At 53.5% G+C, this 21343-nt stretch overlaps 1 protein-coding gene across 2 annotated transcripts in view; it reads left to right on the top strand.

Moving 5' to 3' along the window:
* Positions 1–20960, top strand: part of EYA2 (EYA transcriptional coactivator and phosphatase 2) — a 229514-nt gene extending 208554 nt beyond the window's left edge. The window contains exons 11-16 of one of the 2 annotated variants that reach the window (XM_054724364.1): positions 108–166; positions 5578–5738; positions 9143–9257; positions 9467–9588; positions 12621–12721; positions 20188–20331. In XM_054724364.1, the coding sequence (XP_054580339.1) occupies positions 108–166; positions 5578–5738; positions 9143–9257; positions 9467–9588; positions 12621–12721; positions 20188–20268 (639 nt within the window). In that variant the 3' untranslated portion in view covers positions 20269–20331. Of the gene's footprint in view, positions 1–107; positions 167–5577; positions 5739–9142; positions 9258–9466; positions 9589–12620; positions 12722–20187 lie in introns of both variants that reach the window. The other variant, XM_054724363.1, reaches the window with a different exon arrangement.
* The last annotated feature ends 383 nt before the right edge of the window (positions 20961–21343 follow it).

Below are 21343 nucleotides of genomic sequence, written 5' to 3'. Positions count from 1 at the left end.
CAGTCCAGTGCTCATCCTACCCCTCCTTTATGAAACCAATTCTTAAAGGTGGCGTCTAACCAGTCACATTTCTCCCCCTTTTCCTCTTCTTGCCAAATTCCCCATAGGATTGTGACCAGATCCACGTCGATGATGTCTCATCCGATGACAATGGCCAAGATTTAAGGTAGGAATGGGTGGAGGGGAGTCAAGTATGCCCCTTTGGATTGGTCATCGCACTGGCCTCTCACCAGGAAGTGGAGAGGCGGGGCGGGCTGGTTATCAGAACAAGACACGCCTGCTTCCAGCCAGAACTGGGACTTGTGTTTCTCTGCGCTCAGAATCCACACCCCCACCTGCAGCCTCCTCCACATCCCCTCAAGTCATTGAGGCTGAGACTTCCACAAATTCTCTGTGAGCCTACTTATGTTCCTCTCTCTGTTGCCTGTTTGCTGAAGTAGTACATGCACATTATAAAAAATTCAGCTGTGGCCAGTGTGGCTCAGTTGGTTGAGCGTTGTTCCATGCACCTAGAGATCTGGTTCTGGGTCTGGGCACATGCCAGTAGGGGGTGTGCAAGAGGCAGTCCATCGGTGGTTCTCTCTCTTGTTGATTTCTCTCTTTCTCTCTCTCCCTCTCTCCTCTCCCTCTCCCTTCCCCTCTCTCTCAAAAATAAATAAATAAAAACATTTTTTGTTGTTGTTCAACCACTCCCGACCTTGCCTCCCAGAATCACCACCATTAAGAGTTTGGTATAGTCCTAGCCAGTTTGGATAGAGCTTCGGCCTGCAGACCTACAAGTCCTGGTTCAATTCCTGGTCAGGGCATATGCCTGAGTTGTGGGCTCGATCTCCAGTAGGGAGCTTGCAGGAGACAGCTAATCAATGATTCTCTCTCATCATTGATGTTTCTATCTCGCTCTCGCTCTCCCTTGCTCTCTGAAATAAATTTAAAAATATTTTTTAAAAAGAGAGTTTGGTATATATCAGTGATGGGCAACCTTTTGAGCTTGGTGTGTCAAACTTCGCCAAAAAACTGAGCATAACTCGGGTAGTGTGTCACTTTGAGGAAAAAAAACATTATTTCGCAAATGTTTCATCCTCAGGAGCAGCATGCGGCCGCTGAGGGCCGCGTGTCATCAGAAATGGCTACGCGTGTCAGTGCTGACACGCGTGTCATAGGTTCGCCATCACTGGTATATATTCTTCTAAAGTTTGATTGCATTCTTTAGTATACATATATTATCCTATATAATAAAAGCCCAGCTACCAAATGGCAGAATGACCAGAACGACCAATCGACCAGTCACTATGATGCACACTGACCACCAGGGGGCAGACGCTCAACACAGGAGCTGCCCCCTGGTGGTCAGTGCGCTCCCACAGGGGGAGCACCGCTCAACCAGAAGCCAGGCTCACAGCTGACAAACGCAGCGGCAGCGGCAGGAGCTTCTCCTGCCTCCGTGGCAGTGATAAGGAGCAGCGAGCAGGCGGGCGGTAAGGAGCAAGGGGTCCTGGACTGCGAGAGGGTGCAGGCCGGGCTGAGGGACGCCCCCCCTCCCTAGTGAACGAATTTCGTGCACCGGGCCTCTAGTTTAATATGAAAGTTAATACAGTCGGTAAGAGAGAAAAATATTTCTTGAGTGAATAAGTGGTATGTCTATCTGGTTCCTAGAGAAAAACACTCCTAAGACATGGATTGCAGAAATCAGGTGCCCAGCCGCTCAAAATGAGACAGCTTTCAGAAGAATGTAGCTAGAATGTTCCAAACCTGCCCCTAGAGAAACTTTATAAAAACGAGCCATAGTTAACCTGTGCTTATCCAAAATTATCACAATTCGACGCCTCCAGGCCCATCAAAAATATTATTAGGCCAAATTATGTTTCGCTTATGGGGCCTGTCGTAACTTCACTTAGTGTTTGCTTCCTAGGTGTGTGTCTTCCAGCTACTCCAGAAAAAGACACCAGAGGTTCTGTGACTGAGCCCTGCAAGTCTGCTCCAAGCCCAGCACAATTAGAAGTGATGGGGCCGGGGGGGAGCTGAAGGGGGGGTTAGGGGAGGCGGCTGCTTTGTTTTAACTAGCCATTCAGAAAACCCCTCGCCATCAGGACTGGCAAGGAGCAAGGCTCCCATGCCAACCCGGGCATCTCAATTGATGGAGTAAGTAAGCCCTAGGCCCAGGGTACCTGTGCCCTTTCCGTGAAGTCATTGCTATGAGCAACGATAGTTCCGTTTTTTTTAAGTTTCCCCGTAGCTGGCTTGGAATTTAGAGCACTGCTCCTCTGCACCCTGTCTCATGCTGAGCTGTCCGGTTCCTCATGACCCCAGGGTGTTTTTCTCCCTAGGACCCGAATTTCCCACTTCCTCATTCAAGAGATGTTGATTGAGTGCCTATTATGTGCTAGACCCCAAGCATCGAACACCCCTTGTTGTCTTTTGTTGTTTTTCTTCGATTAGCAATAAAAACCAACCTTGGTAACGTCCTTACTTGACGTCATGTAAAACCTGTTCCGGATGTTTTACCTGGATTCACTCATTGCATCTTCACCTTCTCATCAGCCCCGTTTTACAGTGGGGAGCGGGGGGCACAGAGAGATTAGGTTCCCTGCCCAACCTCACGCAGCTGGAGTAGGGGCAGCAGGATTCATGGACACCCTGCCCTGCCCTCCACCTCTTGGCAGAACATCCAGGCAGCTCCCCAGGGTGTCCGACGAGTTCCCAGTGTTCTCTTTCAAGAGTAAATCACCTCGCCTTTGTGCACCACCCGGAGACAGCCACGCGGCTTCGTTCTGGGTTTCTGTGGGAACTTAAAGGAAAACGTTCACAGTGTCCGGAGCCTCTCATGTCCCGCCAAGGAAGGGGGCGGTCCTCAGGGTCCTTGCAGCAGGAGCCAGTGGGGTGGCACCAGCCTTGACTCCCAAATGGAACAGTCCGCCTGCAGCAGGAAGGACGGCAGCACCGTCATTCATCTGAAGAGAGCCTGCGAGCAGCTTCGGTGGGCGCAGCTCATGCCTGGCTGCCCCCGAAAGCCCGCCAGGGTCATAGCCTCCAGCAGGCTGTGCTGAAGTTTACTGCTGCCACCACGGCCACTTCTGTGGCTGGCAGCTTCGCTCCTGGCACCTGCACTCACCAGGTCAGACAGCCTTCCAGCAGCCGAGACCTCCCGTGGGTGCTGATCCAGGGCCTGCCTACCACAGCTCCGCGTGCCACCTCCCCTCTGCGCCAGGTGGACAAGCTCACAGGGTGGGTCTGAGGTGGGTGCTGGCCCGGGAAGTGCGGCACACGCGTGGCACCGTCTGCGTGAGCACCCACGGGAGGTCCTGCCTGCCCTCTACTCGGCCGAGATCCCGAGGAGACTGGCGAGGAGGCGGGATTTAAGGTGGACGGACAGCTGCAGCTCCCGGGTTCACTGCTGCCCAACCCCAGGTGGCAGCGGGTCTGCAGGTGCAGGTGCCCTCCGTGCCCACCCGGTTCCCCGAGGACTGGCCTGCAGCCCCCACCGCTCAGGCCACTGAGTGGGCAGGAGCAACCACGTGTGGTCTGAAGCCATTCTTCCACAAACTCTTAAACAGAAACTGGAAATGAGATGGACAGGAAGTAAAAAAGGAATTAGCCCGATGGCAGCCTTCACACTAGAGAGGAAGGACCACGTGGTGACTGAAGTGTGGGCTCGGGAACCAGGGGCTGCAGTGGGACGAAGGCCTGGAGCCCCTTCCTGGCGGGTTAAGAAGGTGCTGGAAAAGTGCCCGGCGCACAGCCAGTCCTTGATAAAGGGCCCTGCCCGGGGGGGAGATGCTGTCTGCTCCCTTGACCCGTTGAGTGCATTTCATTTATCTTCAGCCCCTGGTCACCAGCACCCCCGGCGGGAGCCGGGAGGGACAAAGAAGCAGCCTGTCTGTCATCCCTTTCACGGGAAGAGGAAGTGTCTGTGCAGACGAGTGGTTAGAGCAGGTCTCTCTGAATTTGAGTCCTTCCGTAAAGAGCAGAGAAGAGGCTAAAATCGCCGTAGCACCCCCACCTCGGACTAACCGCTTTCTGACCTTGTGACTCTCTTGCTTCCGATTTTGTGCACCCTCACACGATGTCTGTGAACAGCAGGGAGCGGTGCGTACATGCTTATGTGGATCTGTGTGCATATGTGAGTATTCTTGTCTGTAAATGGACAAGAAGGTAAAGATGATTTAAGAAGTTTTACATCCAGGCCTGGAGGCCTGGCCTGTGCCCAGAGTAAGGCTGAGCCCAGGCTTCGTGGGTGATGGCCACGTGTCACATCACGCCGCATTCTGGTTCCCATGTCACACTTTTCAAATTCCGTTATGTTTTTTTTTATTATTGATTTCAGAGAGGAAGGGAGGAAGAGAGAAACATCAATGATGAGAGAGAATCGTGGATCGGCTGCCTCCTGCACACCCCACGCTGGGGATCGAGCCTGCAACCGGGAATCCAGCTGTGACCTCCTGGTTCAGAGGCTGATGCTCAACCACTGAGCCATGCTGGCCGGGCTCAAGTTTCTTTTTATCTCCACGTAGCAGTGGTGCTAAACAGGAAGTACTTAAGATACAATTTCCAAGTGTTGTTTCATTGTCCTTGCATTGCATCTTTTCAAAAGGTGAATTGTCTTTTTCACTCCTGAACTTGCAGAAAATGCAGAAAGAGCAAGTAGTGCAAAGCGAAAATCATCAGCCGCACCCGCACCCACACCCTGCGGCAGGCGGCCCTGTACCAGAGTGACTGTTTCCTTCCCACCTTCTTCTCTCTAAAGGGACGCTCACGTGTGTCCTCGAAGGTTCTGGGCTACACCCCCTGCTACACACACTCGGGTTTTCCCCGCGACCTTAAAGCAAGCGCGCTCCCCGTGATTTACCCCCAAAGCTGCTGGTGGGGAAGGAAGGCCGTGCGCCCTGGAGAGCGGGGGTTCCCACGCTCACGCTGTGGCTGCCGTGGGTGGGAACCTCCCCACTGTCCCCCTGGCTCCCAGCGGCCACTCTGGCTAATTCTGTGGGCAGCTCTGACTGCGCCCCAGCAGCCACATGCGGGGCGGGGTTCTACCTGCCAAGCACCAGCAATCCACTCCGCCTCTGGCAACAAGTACACAGATTAAAACAGGGAACTTCTGTGGCAAGATACGGAGGTGCTCACAGAATGGGGAGCAGGGGCAGCAGGCTGGCCTTAGAAGGGAGGGGGAGCAGGGCAGATTCGGGGATCACAGTAGTGGGAACCGGTTTTCTTATGGACTCTTTTGTCAGGATGAACCAAATCCAACCTTTTTTTTTTTTTTTTAAATTCTCTTTCATCCAGAAATTCTAAAAGGAGAAAGAGGGGCTTTCCCTAGTGTGGCCTCTGCACACAGGGACAGGGCTAGTCCCCCCCAAAAGAAAAGAGACATGTTATTTCCGACCCAAAGAAAGGAACACGGACGCTGATTAGGCAAGAGCAAAGGGCGCCCCGATTCTTCGGGAAGCTGAGAACCCCGTGGTCCTGCTGCTCCCAGACGCACACTCGGGGGGCTGTGGGCCCCTGAGCCCCACCCACGGTTCCCAGGGCCCCCTCCCCCATTAACACTGCCTCTTCCCCCTCCTGCCCCCTCTCCCTCCCCAGCACGTACAACTTCTCCGCCGATGGCTTCCACAGTTCGGCCCCGGGAGCCAACCTGTGCCTGGGCTCCGGCGTCCACGGCGGCGTGGACTGGATGAGGAAGCTGGCCTTCCGCTACCGGCGGGTCAAGGAGATGTACAACACCTACCGGAACGACGTCGGCGGTGAGTGGGCGAGGGAGGGCGCCCACCCTGGTCCCGGGCCCGGCGGTGCGTGGGCCACCCCCCACCGAGGGAGGGGCACCGAGGATGGCCTCGTCACTGGCCTCGCGGGCTCCATGCCCGGCGCTGCTCTGAGCGGGTTGCGGTATCCGCTCACTCGGTGCCGTCCTCGTGCTGCCCTGGAGGAGGGCTGGTGTGTCCCCACCGTCACGGTGCGGGGAGGAGGCTGAGGAGTAGAGGACGCATGTGGCCCAACATTACAGAACCCCACCCCACGCCTCCCCCACAACCACTGCTCCTCCGATGTCCTCGGCCAGCAGCGTGGGCATCGCCTGGAGGGGCTAGAAACGCAGGTTCCCTGGCCCCGCACAGACCTGCGGAGCCTGAAGCTCCGGGGCGGGCACCTCCAGGTGATTCTGACGCTCACTCCAGTTTGGGGTTTCAGCCCTCGCTGCTCAGGCTGTGGTCCATGGGCCAACCGGGGTGCTGGTTCGATCTCAGGACGCCGGGTAACCTGTGGCAACAAGTCAAAGAAGCACTGGAAGCCACGGGTTCTCGAACTTGGCTCCTATTGGCACCACCTGAGGGACGTCCCATCTGATTTCCTCGGTCTGCCCGCAGCCCCGGCATCGGGATACAGGCGGCCCCCTGGTGATGCTAATGTGCGGCAGACGTGAAAGCTGCCGGCTTGGAGCAGGAGAGCGGTGCTTTATGGCACTGAACGAGCAGTCTGGGAGGGGCTGGGGGCAGGGTAGGCTCACAGTCCCCAGGCCCTAGCTCACTACCCTCTAAGTCCGTGGATCTTAACGAGATGATACCCCCGGCGGCATTTGAAGGGACAAGCCCACAAAGGGAAAGCTAGGAGTGTCTACCACATGCCCTTGGCCCCAAAGCTCCGAGGCCCCCTCCTCCACCCCTGGAGGGTCTCAAACCAGGTAGAATCCACTTCCAGTCCCAGTGCTGGCACCTTCTATGTCAGTCTCCCTGAGCCTCGGTTTCTAAGTCTACGAAATGGGGCTAAAAATAATCCTGCTTCCTGGGTGATGGAGAGGTTTGTTGTTAACGCAGACAAAAGGCCTGTCTCCGTGACTGGTACATAGCAGGCACTGAATAACAAATGGTAGCATTTGTCACTCGTTCCTTCCAGTTTTGCTTGGGAGTTTTTCGGGATCTCCTGGGTCTTCCACTTTCCCAGAGGGACGATCAGCTCTCGCCTGTGGCTGCAGACGAATGCAGTCCTGGGAATAACTAATGTTTGAGCACTTACTCTATGCCAGACTTTGTTTTGAGGGCTTTTTGTCTAATAGTTTATTTGCTCTTCACAACATCCCTGTAAGTTAAGTGGTTTTATCATCAATGTTGTGTGAGGGTGGAAACTGAGATCAGAGAGGTTAAGTAACCTGCCCCGCATCACACAGCTCGGGCCAGCGGCTCCACCACCTCACCCACATTCAAGGCCTCTCACACCTGTCTATCCATCGACTGCAGGAGTGAAGCAGGGAGCTTCAGGGTCAGCCCTGCTCCCTGCTCGCTCACCCAGCCCTACAAGGAGAAAGAGGGGAGGAAGGGAGCTTGGGTGGGGAGACAGGGATGGCGTCAGCCAGCGGAGGCCATCTGCTCCCCATCCAGGTTAAGCCCCAGGAAATACCCAGGGTTTCTGTCAGGCTGCTTTGCTTTCCCATAAACTGAGGGGAAATTACTCGTCGTGTCAACAGGCCGGGAGCTCAGAGCTGGCAGGATGCCAGTGGGCAGCCCCCTCCCCGCTCCCCGGTGCAGCCTCCTCCCCCACCTCCGAGCTGACTCTGCATCACAGAACTAGCCTGCTCAGGCTGCAGTGGAGACTGAGGAATGTAGCCTTCTAGCGTGGCAGCCAGGTACCTAGCTCTAAAATCATGGTTCTCGTTACTAATGAGATTGTTATAGCGTTCTTGTGTCAATTATTAAAGAGAGAAATGGCTAGTAGAAGGCAGCTAGCCAGGTCTACCACAAATAGCAAACGAGAAGCCCCAAGGACAGAAGAACTTGGTGCTTTTCAGGAAAAAAAAGAAGCCAGTGTGGCTGCCGCGAGGGGCATGCGGTAAGGGGTGGGAGGAGAGAGGCCAGTGCCCAGATGGCGCAGGGCCTTGTAGGCCACGGGGAGGGTCTTCTGCGTGGAGATGATGTTGTCTAAAGAGCATAGGCACCAGGCAGCACTCTGTCCCAGTGGGTCATTCTTGCTTCAACACATACGGATTCATCACCAGCCACGTTAGCCCCAGCTGCGGGGCTGGTTCTGTGGCGTGAACAGGACCGACTTGGTTCCTCCCTCATAGAGGCAACCATCCAGTGGCCGAGGCCGACACCACACACATGATCACACAGATACACTTTAAATTACAGCTGTGAGAAGAGGTACAGTGTGTTGGGAGAGCATAAAGTAGAAGGAACTGACCAGAATAGGCCTTCCAGAATTAATGACATTTATGATGAGCGTGAAGGATGTAGCAAGGCAAAAAGGCAAGGTAAGTAAGAAGAGTGGGCCCAGCCGGCGTGGCTCAGTTGGTTGAGCATCATCCAGTGCACTAAAAGCTAAAAACTAAGTTCCATCCCCCGTATCACCTCTCTCTCTCTCTCTCTCTCTCTCTCAGCATGTCCTCAGGTGAGGATTAAAAAGATAAGAAGAGTGGTTCAGGGTAGGACATGAGGCGTGTAAAGGTCCTGAGGCAGGAACATATTTGGTGTTTCAGGGACCAATGAGGAGGCCACTCGGCTGGAATGGAAGGACATCAGGGCAGTGGGGCAGGGCCATGGGCTGTTGCGTCTGCACATTCTCTTAAGGACACTGATGGCCGAGAGAGGACAGTCAGGTTTAGAAACACGGTGAAGTGGGCTCCGGGGGTCAGCTGCCTTGTCTCCATTATTTCCTCTCGATGGTGAGCCAGTCAGAAAGCCCCACAAAGCCTGTTTCTGTAACTGGCTAACCTAATGTTATATCTCAAGGTAAAAAATAAAAAGTGTCTGCCTTTAGGGCCCATGTAACAATAAAATGAAATGTCATGTTAAAAGCACAGGGCCCTGCACACAGTAGGCACTCAATAAATGTTAGTCTTTTTTTTTATTATTATCAACTTTTGTCTCCATTGTAACAGTGTAAGCTCTATAGTTGGGATACTTTGTTTATCCCAGTATGTTCTGTGCCTGTCACAATATTGACCATGCAGAAGGCACTTCTGAATTTTTGTTGGATGGATGGATGAATGGATCAATCAGGCAATCCAACATAAGATTAAGATTACTGGAGTGAAGCTGACTTTGGGGGTCATCTGATTTGAAACCTCAAGGTAGCTAGACGCCCCTTCCCTAGTCCTCAGCCCTCCCAGGCCTTCCTAAAATGACAGCCGCCACATCTTTCTTCCCTGTGTCCATAGGCTTGATAGGCGCTCCCAAAAGAGAGACCTGGCTGCAGCTCAGAGCTGAGCTGGAAGCTCTGACCGACCTCTGGCTGACCCACTCCCTGAAGGCACTGAACCTCATCCATTCCCGGTAAGTGGGAGCCCTCGTTTTCCTTCCTCCCACGTCCACACTCGGGGGAATAGGACTCTCCAGATCCTCACTGGCACTTCCAGACATCTGATAAAGCCGAGTTCCCCGGGGAAACCTTGTGCCGCGGCTGAGCAGGTAGCTGCCGTGACTGCTGAGGGCCTGGCCTTGTGGTCCCTTGGAGTTCTGACTGCCGTCTCCCCTGTCCTCAGGCCCAACTGTGTCAACGTGCTGGTCACCACCACTCAGCTGATCCCCGCCCTGGCCAAAGTCCTGCTGTACGGACTGGGCTCCGTGTTCCCTATCGAGAATATCTACAGTGCAACCAAGACCGGTAAGGGGACCCCAGCCTCAGGCAACGCAGGGCGGGGTTAGCGTTCCGCCCCAGGCGTGGGAAGTTCAAGGAAGACAGCACTAGTGATGTTCCAGAACTTGTCCAAGGGCAGGGCTCAGATCCCCAAAACAACCCTTACAACCAGAATTCGGTTAGGAACAGAGTTTTCCACAGTTAGGATACCTGCACACCGGCTCTCACAAACACCCCAAATAAAAGGCTTACATCGGAGCCCAAGCTGATTCTCCCTCCCAGGCCCACTGACCAGAGGGGCGTGATCCAGGTTGGCGGGTGACCCTCTCCTTACGCTCACCCAGGTTCTCCCCCTTTTATTTTCCACCCTCCCTTACAGTTTTTATCCTCACGTATGTGGTCAAATCAGGGTCCTGCCACGTCGACCTGCCAGTGTATGCAGAGGTGGAAAAGAGGAAGGTGTAAAGCCCATCCAATATTTTAAAGCCAAGATTCAGAAGGAGTGCAAGTTACTTCTGCTGATGTTAGTCCCGTGGCTGCAACTGGTTGCAAGGGAGGCTGGGAAATGTAGTCCACAGCTAAGTGACTGTGAGCACAGGTAGAACTCATGGAATTCTATTACTAAGGAAAAAGAGGAAAACCGTTCCCACCACAGCATGGTACATAAGGGGATTAATTTAGGTGATACAATCATCAGATAACCTTGAATTTAACCTTGAACCACATAGAAAAGTTTTTAATTCTCTTTTCAGGAGAGAGTCTCCATTTAGTGCTCACCGGCTTTAACACCTCTCTAACGCCTGGTAATCTCCCTTACTGACAAAGAGAACAAGCCTTAGGCTCAAAGCTTTTATGCAATAAGAAAATTTAGTGACTAAAAATTAACAGTATCAGGGCAAGTAATACTGGTTTGCGTGGGGGTTTTTTTTATGTCTGGGGGAACTGGGATTTTTTATTCTTATATCACACAAAAACTAAATCCAGTATAAATAATTCAAAAATAAACCAGTGGGGGTGGAGGTGGGAGAGGGCAGGGAGGGGATAAATGGTGATGGAAAAATAAAATACATAAATAAATAACAAAACTAGTTAAGATGTTTTTCATTAGAAATGTTTACCCTTGGTGTTTGTTTGTTGTTGTTGTTTTGAGATAAAAAGCCAATTTGTAGTACTTTGGAAGCATTTTCTTAGAGCAACTTTTGCCTTTACTAAAATTCTAGATGTGAGCATCACGTAGAAGTGCCTTTAGATGTTGAAATCATAGGAAGTCAGGCGCCAAGTGGCTGTGAGAGATTCTGCAGGGACCCCTGTGTCAGAGGAGCCGAATGCGTCAGAGAAGTGGCAGAGCGACTTGTTTTCCACTTGGGGAGCCTGAGGATCAAAGCACTGCAACCGCCAGCGTTGAGATAGGACAGGAGTCTGGCCACCAGCTCCCTGTTTTAACCTAAAAATCATAATATGTTTTTCAAGTCAGATTCTGCTCTGATAATGCTGCATAACGAACATCCCGACCCTCGGTGGCTGACAGCAGCCAGTTTTCATTTCTCACTCCGGGGCTGGTGAGTCAGCTGTGGTTCTGCTGGGCCTGGCTCCAGGTTCCGGTCTGCTCCGCATAGCTCCTCATTGTGGAACCTGCGGCCCAAGACAGACCACCCACGCCCTTTTCTCAGGGCAGGTCCCTAACACGTCATTGGTCCAAGCAAGTCACATGGCCAACCCAGCATCAGTGGGGTGGGAAACAGGTCCACCTCCTCTAGTGGGAGGCACTGCAGTGGGTATAATTCTGTTAACTCAGATGACAGTTAGGACCCCTGCTTTGACCCAGCCCTGCTCCCACAGAGGAGGAAACAGGCCCCCAGGGAGGAATGGTCTGCAACAGAGTTGATTCCCTTGAGAGCAGTGTTCGCAGAGGAGTTCAGAGCTCACACACTGGAGGCAGGCAGCCTGGGTTCAAATCCTGGCCCTGCGCTTGGCCTAAGGCAGAGGACTTCACCTCTCTCTGCCTCAGCTTGCCCATCTGTAAAATGGATGCTCACGTGCCTCTAAGCACATGATGAATAGTGCGTGGAAAACATTGAGCAGTTCCCAGCAGAGCACAGGTGCTCAAAAATAGGAGCTATTGTGTGATTACTCTCATTCCTCCTCCTACTATCCCACTCATCTTCAAGGCACCTAACCAACCTTGAGCCTCAGTTTCTTTATCTCTAAAATGGGGGATTATGTTGATTCCAATTTCACCAGGATTGCTGTGTTAGTTCAGTGAGTGAGTTAATGTAAGTCAGTGGTTCCCAACCGTGGGGGCAAGGTGCCTCCCAGAGGACAGCTGAGAACATCGGGGGATAGTTTTCATTTTCATAACTGCAAGAGTTGCTACTGGCAGCGACAGGGGGACAGACCAGGGATGCTGCCGGCCCACAGTGCACAGGATGCCCCACAGCACAGACGTGTCCGGCCCAAACGGCCGCAGGCTGAGGCTGAGCAGGCCTGATGTAGGTGAAGCACTTAGCAGAGAGCCTGGTATGTAGTGAAGTCAGAGCGCAGCAGTCCCTCGTTATTATTAGTGCTGTGTTGTTGTTGTTATGGTTACCAAACTTGCTGACGCAATCAGGATGGACTGAGACGTGAACCCGTCGTGTCTGGACTTACGCTGCTGCCCAGACACTGGGAAGAAGGTGAAGAGGGGAGGCGGTCATCACAGGTGGTCCTGGGCACCCTGGGAAAATCGCCTCACCCCTCGAGCCTCGGGACCACCTCTGGAAAATGGGTCCGTCACTCCCACCCCAGACAGCTGCATAGACTCCGGAGCCCGCTGCAAACCCTGTGCTGCCTCCTCTGCTGTGTCCCCCTGGGCAGGCCCCTTAACCTCTCTGCGCCTCTGGTTGTCATCGGTCACATGGGGATGGCACCAGTGTGAGCCTCAGTTGCTGGAGGGTGAGAGGATGAACACTTGACCCTTAGGAGGACAGTGCACCCAGCGAGGGCTCAGCCAGTGCGCCTCCCTCACCACGCTCTGTGCCTCACGAGCTTCTCTCCCCCCTCTCCTTCTTCCGTGCGTGCAGGGAAGGAGAGCTGCTTCGAGCGGATAATGCAGAGGTTCGGCAGGAAAGCCGTCTACATCGTGATCGGGGACGGGGTCGAAGAGGAGCAGGGAGCGAAAAAGGTACTTCTTCCATCCCACAGCAGCTTTTGCTCCTCTCCGGAGCCATGTCGTGTTCCCAGGGCTCTGTGCACACCTGCCGCTGGCCGGGCCCCCTCCCGCTCTTTGCTGCCAGGTCGTTCCCATTTGCACATCGCAGAAGCATCCTGAGTAATTTCCTTCTGCAAATCCCCCTCCGCGCCTGGGGCCGCCGCCCTGGTAGCCCTGGATTGTTTCTGAGACAACTGCTCCGAGCAGGAGACGCTGTCAGGGCAGGCTGGTGGGGCTGGGGCACGTGTGTGTTTCATGGAATACTCACTGATCGTATGTTCCAGGAACCCTTCCCAGTTAATAAAGACAGCATTAGGCTAATGAGAAAGAAAGTCCCGCATGTGATCTCAGGCCCGGGAGGAGAGGGGCCGGGGTCCTGGTAGCCGCAGCTCTGCTCTTGGAAAAGCAACAGCTGCCAAAGGCCTGGGTCCCGGGGACCTGCAGGCCCTCCCAGAGGCCTGGGAAGTGGATTGTTAATGTCACAGAGCTTCATTCGGGCCGGTTTCCTCCCTCTTCCCCCGGCAACAAATTCCAAGGAAATGCAGCCATGTTTAGGGTCCCGGAGGATGAACCATACGGAGAGGGAGGGCCCCGAGCGTGTGGGAGAGGGGCTCGGGAGAGGAGAGCTTGGAACCTGGGCATACACTGCTCCCTCCACCTGGAAGGCTCCTTCCCTCCTCCTCCCCTCCACCCCTCCCCGCTCCCTCACTCCTCCTGCAGGTCTCAGCCCAGCAGTACTTCCTGCTTGAAGAGTTCTCAGACCGGCTCCCCCTCTGCCCTTCCAGCTACATCAGTCCTGCCGGTGACCCCCTTCCCCACCCCCACGGTCCTTATTCTTTCTTCAGGACATTGTCCCCACTTGTCATGAAAGGATTATCTACGTAATCAGTGGCTTAATCACAAATCCTCCAGCTGCAGTGTAAGCTCCATTGGCTGAGTACCTACTGTGTGCCGGCCACTGTTGTTGGGGATCCCGCAGTGAGCAGGACAGACAGGGCTCTCACCCCTCCCTCAGCTCACAGGCTGGGACAATAAGCACTGAAGTGTCACTGCGTGTCAGGCAGTGAGCAGAGCTTTGGGGGGAGATAAAGCAGAGTGGGAACAGAGGGGACTCTCGGGGTGGGGCAGGTTGCAAGTATAACTCGGGCCAAGGCAGGCCTCCCTGCGAGGTGACATCTGATTGAAGACGGGAGGAGGAAGAGGAGTGAGCCAAGTGGATATCGGAGGGAGGGCATTCTGAGAGGAACCAAGCCGTTCAGAGGCCTGCAGGCTGGAGCCCCCTGCAGGGAGCCAGCATGGCCTCAGAGGCGGCCCAGGCACGTGGGGAGCGGTGGCGGGGAGGGGAGGGGCCCTTGGGAGGACCTCAGCTTTTACTCTGAGCACTTGCTTTAAGAGGAAGAGCTTTCACTTTTAAAGATGAATTGGATTAGAGGGAAAGGTATTAAATAAATGACAGTAATAGAGGCGATACACAAGGATACGGCCAAAGTGGTGGCCTGAGTCACGGGAATTGTCTCTGAGTTACTGGAATTCCAGAAGCGCCGTGCCGGGTCCCGTGCCAGGTCTGCATGGTGAGACTGCCCGCAGCCCACTGCCAGGGTGAGGGGGCGTCGAGAGCCCCTCTCCCCCTCCCAGTGCAGATGGAGTGGAAAGCTCCGCCCTGAGCCGGGACACTGAGCATTGAGCTTTGCTTCTATCCAAGTTGGGTTGGACAGCAGCTTCGGCCTGTGGCCCTGAGCTCGCCCTCTCGTTCTCACCTGGAGAATGTCAGGGACATTCTTAGACCAGTCACTGCCAAATGCCCAATCGCATAGGGCCATGGTCGGCAAACTGTGGTTCGCGAGCCACATGCGGCTCTTTGGCCCCTTGAGTGTGGCTCTTCCACAAAATACCACGGCCTGGACGAGTCTATTTTGAAGAAGAGTCGTTAGAAGAAGATTAAGTTTTAAAAATTCGGCTCTCAAAAGAAATTTCAATCGTTGTACTGTTGATATTTGGCTCTGTTGACTAATGAGTTTGCCGACCACTGGGAGAGGGCACAGATATTTTTATTTTTATTTTTTATTTTTTATTTTTTTTATTTCTTTATTGATTAAGGTGTCACATATTTGTCCTCATCCCCCCATTCCCATCCCACACCCCTCCCCACGGATGCCCCAACCCCCTGTTGAACTTAACCGTTGGATAGGCTCATATGCATGCACACAAGTCCTTTGGTTGATCTCTCCCCCCTCCCCCCAACCTCCCCTATCCTCCCTCTGAGGCCCGATAGTCCGATCGATGCCTCCTTGTTTCTGCACAGATATTTTTAAATGACCCCTTTATTATCCTGAAATGAAATACTAATGATAGTATACCAGATAACTGCCCAAAACATCAGTATCTAATGATTCTATTAGAGAAATAACGGGAGAATTATTTACACTCATGCCCTTAACTACAACTCTTTATTACTGCCATTATCACTTTATTTAATCCTTAAAACCTCCCTGCAAAGCGGGTATTATTCCACTTCGTTTTGCAGGAGACAGATTTGAGACTCAGAGGGGTTAATTCATTTACTTAAGCTCTCACAGCTGGTACAGGCAAACTGATGTGCGTTTTGCTCCAAGCACCTGGCAGGAAGGAGACAGACTCAGGAGTTTCAAACACTGTCAGACTACACCCCTGAGCTTGTCAGATGAGATGGAGTCCACCAAAGAAGACTAGGGCTCACCCCCACACACCGACTCCCCTAAAACCCTCCCCACTGTCGGAAGACTTCCCATTAGTGAGGAGCGCTGGGTGCCAGCGGCTCTCCTGGCCTGATGTGGGGGAGGCATTAGCCCCGGCCGCCTGACACCTGAGCTGTGTGAAATATGGCGACAGGACAGAGGGCTTTGTTCCGGCGGACCGTGTTGTTAATATCTCCCTCTTAGCGGGTCATTTGTCTCCACCTCTCCACACGTGGTAAATCCGCCCGCGCTCTGGACCCATCAGGCCCGGGATGGAGGCGACCGAAGCATTCCCTCCCTCCTTTGCTCAGACCCTCCCGGAAAAGTGAATGACCGTCTTTAAGGGGGACAGGAGTGGCGACCAGAAGCCACCCTTGCAGAGGGAGGAAGGGTGGGCGGGGCGAGGAGAGGTGGGGAGCTGGGCCACTGGAAGCCATTAGAGATGGCATCTGCCCATGATGGATAGGATTCTGCTTCCCTGGAGCAAGAGAATGGGCTAAATGTCCAAGGCTGGTTCTGACCAGCTAGCAGCCCACCATCTGTAAAAGAGAGAGAGAGAGAGAGAGAGAGAGAGAGAGAGAGAGAGAGAGAGAGAGGTGTTTGTTGCTGACTTTGCTTGACGAACTCACCTTCCCTCCTTCCTCCTTCCTGTGCTGCGCCAGCATGGCCAAGGGTGAACCTGAGGGGGGACAGTGAAGGATTTAGAAAAGACAGACAAGAGAATGAAAGCTGGGTCTTGGTGGGACGCTGCTTCTCTGATGGAGAGACAGCGACAGCGCCCGCAAGCCAAGTCTATTTTATAGCCGGATTCCACGAGGCAAAGTAAGGGCGCGGTCAAGATGTTAACAACGTTCCAATCCACTCAGTTACAGGCACCTGAACCCTATCAAGCCCACGTCGCTCAGACACGTGGGGCCACGTGTTCGGACCTTAGGTTCAAGCTTACAACCATAGCCTCTGGCTATAATTGTGCTGGGAGGGCTTGGCCCTCCAAGCTGGGACTCGCACGTGACGTTGTCATGAAAGGACTGTGCCCTCTCATTAGTCCGAGGCTTGAACCTGTCCGAGCGCTGTAGCCGATCCACACTTTCCCTTCCTCCCACGAATATTGCCTGCGCACCTATATGTGCCCGGAGCCATGCGATGTCGCAGCGAGCCTGACATCCAGCTCTCCCCGCCTCCTCGTGGCTTTGCACTTTCGACCTTCTGCCTCATCTGCCACCCCACGCGTTTGCCCGGTTCCTCCTTCTCACCCTCTGGGACCTGCTTAAATGTCACCCCTCCACAGAGGCCTCCCCCGACCCGGCCAGCAAAGGTAGACACCCTCCCTTCAGCTGCGTTCTGCCCTCCATTCTCTTTCCTTCAGAGCACTTACCAGGACATAAAATGACCGTGTTTATGTCTCGTCTGTGGACTTACTACCCGAGACTCCGAAGTGACCCCCACAGGTGGTCGCCCCTATCCCGAGGCCCCTTGGAGACACAGTGGTGGACAAAGCCCCTCCCCTCGAGTCCTCTCCCCACCTCAGACCCTTCACGTAACCAGGTGCACAGAACCCCTTTGCCACGTGAGGTCGCACATGCCCAGGTGCTAGGGACCGGGACACGGATCTCTCTGGGTGACGATGACCCTGCCCGCCGTAGCCGGGAAACTGGGGATGAGCGGTGCTGTGAAGCGCTGGCCGAGTACCGAGGCCGCGGCCTCAGAGGCAGGAAAGGGTTTGATGTTCTCGGGACCTGAAAGGGCAACTGTGTTTCTACCCCGTGGGCATGAACCTCGGGGCAGCAGGATTCGCACAACAACTCCAGGCCCCCACGGGCTCAGCAAGCACCCTCTGGCGACTGAGTCAGCGATGGAAGGCCAGTGACTCTCCTGAGGAGGCTCGGGATCGGAGGGGGGGGGGGGGGGCAGGAACCGGGCAGTGATGACGGAAGCACTTGCTTGCCTAACCAGGTTAGAAGTAGCTGTGCCCTGGGATGATTCAGGGGGGCACAAGCCTCCCTTCCCATCGTTTTGCTCTAACTTTGGCCTTGTCTTCTCTGGTTTGTGGTTTCGTGACCTCAAAACGGCTGCCACAGCTCCGGGCATCACACACTAACACGACAGCATCCCAATAGGAAGGGAAAGTAAGGAGGTAGGAGTTCGCCTCAGGTGCTTCTCTGGCATCACGGAGGCAAACCTTTCCCAGACGCCCCAGCCAACTTCCCTGTTGGCTTCAACAGGTCACAAGTCAGGGAGACGCCGGACAAATCCCTGGCAAACAGGAACGGGGTTGCATTGCTCGCTTTGATTATCACAGCTCCTCGCCTGCATCTGGGCACGGCGCTGCCAGATTCGGGGTTCTGGAAGCAAAGGGTAGGAAGGATGGCTTTTGGGCAGGCAACCACTTTAGCCAGTGGTTACATTTTCCAGTGACAAAAATGCAGTCAGCTTTCTGCTCTGGAGCCAGACATGACCTCTCTGTGCCTCAGTTGCCTCGTCTGTGAAATAAGATAGACATATGCCTCTCTCAGAGGGTCCTGACCGGGTTAGATGGAGTAATGCGTTGCATTACGACTACGATTGCAATCCTAGTTTTCGCTAGCTTGCCACTAACGTAACTTTAGTTACATAAAGTCTCGTCTTTCTCCTCCCTCACTGGAAAAAGATGTTTTTGAGTGTTTTTTGTTTGTTCTGGTGACTCAGCAAGATAATAAAGCACCTAGCACAGTGTCTGGCTCAGTAACAGTAGATTTTAAAAACTATTATTTAAAACATGGTGTGTCAAAACATTGGACATCGTACTTATTGTTTAAACTGCTGAAGACCTCCCCCAAATTCATCCCTTCACATACATATACTGCTTGTCCTGCATACTTCCTGACTGTCCTACTTATACAACATGTCCTTGTAGAAATAGACATGACGTACGTACACATAATCATGATAGCAGCTAATGTTTATAGAACACTTAGTATACGTGCACTGTGACTAGCCACGGTGATGGGACTCAGCAAATAGCTTACATCTTACCAACAGCGGAGTGACTTGCTTAAGGTCACCCAGCAGGTGGCGGTAGAGCCGAGCTTTGGCCAGGACACGGCTCCTAACCCTCAGGCTGTGGAAATAGTTCACACACATCTTGCTCACATGAGTGATTTCAGCGTTAGCACCCCACTTCACAGACCAGCCACCACTTTTGTTCTATCTGCATGCTACCTATACCAGCGATTTTCAACCTTCTTCATCTCATGGCACACGTAAACTAATTATTAAAATTCTGCAGCACACCAAAAAAAATACTTTGTTGTTGATTTGACCAAAAAAAAAAAAAAATAGGTGTAATTTTGATTCATTAACACTGGACAGCTGTTGTTGTGTTGGATGTTGTCATTTTTTTTTTTCTTTGACAATCTAAGGGAAAAGAGGTCAGTGCCCCTGCCTGAATAGTCATGTATTGCATGCTTTAAAAATTCTTGCGGCACAGCGGTTGAAAAATCACTGACCTACACTATCATCTACTTAATGTGTTCCTTCCAGTCAGCTCACTTCTATTTAAAAAGGGAAAACTGCCCTAGCCAGTTTGGTTCCGTGGATGGAGCACTGGCCCGAGGACTGAAGGGTCTTGGGTTCAATGCCAGTCAAGGTCACATACCTCGGTTGCAGGCTCAATCCCCAGCCCTGGTTGGGGATCGAACGCATGTGGGAGGCAATCAGTCATGTCTCTCACATCGATGTTTCTCTCGCTCTGTCTCTCCCCTCCCTTCCACTCTCTTTAGAAATCAGTGGGAAAATATCCTCAGGTGAAGATTAACAACAACAACAACAAAATTTAATTACTTAGTTAAAAATAAATTAAATTTCAAAAATTGATCCTGCCCTGGCCAGGTAGCTCAGTCGTCCCAATATGCCAAGGTTGCAGGTTCAATCCCTCGTCAGGACACATTGAGAATCAACCAGTGAATGCACAGATGAGTGGAACAACAGTGACTCTCTCTCTTGAGCTCTCTCTCTGTCTCTCTGTATAAATTAACAAATAAGCCCGGCTGGTGTAGCTCAGTAGTTGAGCATCGACCCATGAGCCACGAGGACCCTGGTTCGATTCCCGGTCAGGGCACATGCCCGGGTTTTTTGCTCAATCCCCAATTCGGGGCATGCCCGAGGCAGCCAAGGGATGGTTCTCTCTCCCTCTCTCTTCCTCTCCCTGAAATCAATAAAAACACATTTTTTTAAAAAATAAAATCAATATATAAAAATTAAAAGAAAGGACACTTGATCCCGTGGCAGTAACACAGAGTGAGCATCACCTGCTGTAAGGAAAAGGAAAAGAGAAAAACAAACGTGACAAAGAAAACAAACTCCCCTCCTGCCCCAGCGCTGTTCGAGCAGAGGAACAGGCGTCCGGGCGGGGCTGGCCCCTCGCTGAGACTTCTGGAAGCAGCAGGATTGAGAACACGTTTTAAATCAGCCGCTTCCTCGCTGCGTGGTTAACGCCAGGCGGTCTCGGTGGAGGGTGAGGCCGCGCAGGATGACCTGGTGAGAACAGGCCAGAGGGGATGAAACCCGTGTGGCCTGACGGGTGGGTACCGGTTTGCCGACAACGTCACGTGCCTCCCGGTTTGGAAGATGCCCACTGGCCCTGCTGCCTCGCGTCGCCCTGGCATAGGGCTCTGACTCCGGGTGCGGGCCCGGGGGCTGCGGGGCACGGAGCAGGGCCTAACCGTGGGCTGGTGTTCTGTGTTGCAGCACAACATGCCTTTCTGGCGGATATCCTGCCACGCCGACCTGGAGGCGCTGAGGCACGCCCTGGAGCTGGAGTATTTATAGCAGAACCCGCGGTCACACCTGCCTCCCAGGAGCACCCCGCCCAGGCCTCGCCTCCCGCCAGACGCTGGGCCCGGGGCAGGGGCCCTGCCGCCCGGAGGAGGCGTCGGCCCGGGACCGTCCCTGAAGCTGTTCTTTCCGTCCAGACGCGGGTCCGGAGACGCAGAGTCCCCAGCGGTGGCTTTGGGGCGTTTGACTTTGGGGAAAAGGGCTGACCGGGAGTCCAGACGTTCCTACGAGTCTCACAGAACAAAAGCGAGGCGTTTGCTGATCTGGGGGAGGGCTGGGACGAGGCGGGACAGGCTCGGGTCTTCTTCTTCTTCTTAATTTATGGACGAATCTCATTCCCCCGCTGTTATGTTCTCATTCCCGTGTGGTTGGTTGGTTTCCTTAGTGTTGGTCTGGTTTGGTTTTGAAACGGGCATGTGGAGCGGCCTGGGGTTCCGATGTACGCACTCCACTCCAGGTGTGCTTTGGGGGACAATCCTCTTCCAGCAATTGGTGAGGGAGGCGACTGGGGGCTGTGGGAAGACTGTTGCTTATTTTTGTGTTTAAGGACCTAACCTGACGTCATGTGGACAGTGCACGTGCCTTATGCTGCCATCTTGTTTTTCTAGGAAGAGGGGGCCCTGGGGAGGAGGCGGTACTTTGTGATGGAGAAAAGGCATTAAATAAAACCACGTTTACATTTTGAACTGGGTAGGGTGTCATTACTTCGTGGCCACTCCTGCGGCTTCTGAATCTGTGGGTCTTTGCAGGACCTTTTCACTTACAAAGGAATAAAACCCAACTCAGACTGGCTGAAGCCCCCCCCAAAAAAAGGCTTCAGAAACTTTAGGTGATGGCTCCTCCCGGCGTGGCTGGATCCAGGTGACCAAGTGATGTTCCCCTGGGCGGCCGTACTTCCCCGGCAGGCTCTTCCCTGAGTGGCAAAGAGGCTCCGAGAATCTTCTAGCAAAACCACACGGGCGGAAAGAGTCACGGGCTCCATGGAGCTGGATTTGGGGTGTGATCCCACATGAACATAAAGCTGGGAGAGCTGGTCCCCCAAAGGAAAAGTCAGTGGGCTGTTACTAAA

The sequence above is a fragment of the Eptesicus fuscus genome, chromosome 12 (genome assembly GCF_027574615.1).
Source record: "Eptesicus fuscus isolate TK198812 chromosome 12, DD_ASM_mEF_20220401, whole genome shotgun sequence".
NCBI classification, from domain to species: Eukaryota; Metazoa; Chordata; class Mammalia; order Chiroptera; family Vespertilionidae; genus Eptesicus; species Eptesicus fuscus.
The sequence above is the reverse complement of the archived record's forward strand: the minus strand, read 5'-3'. Positions and strand labels throughout refer to the sequence as shown.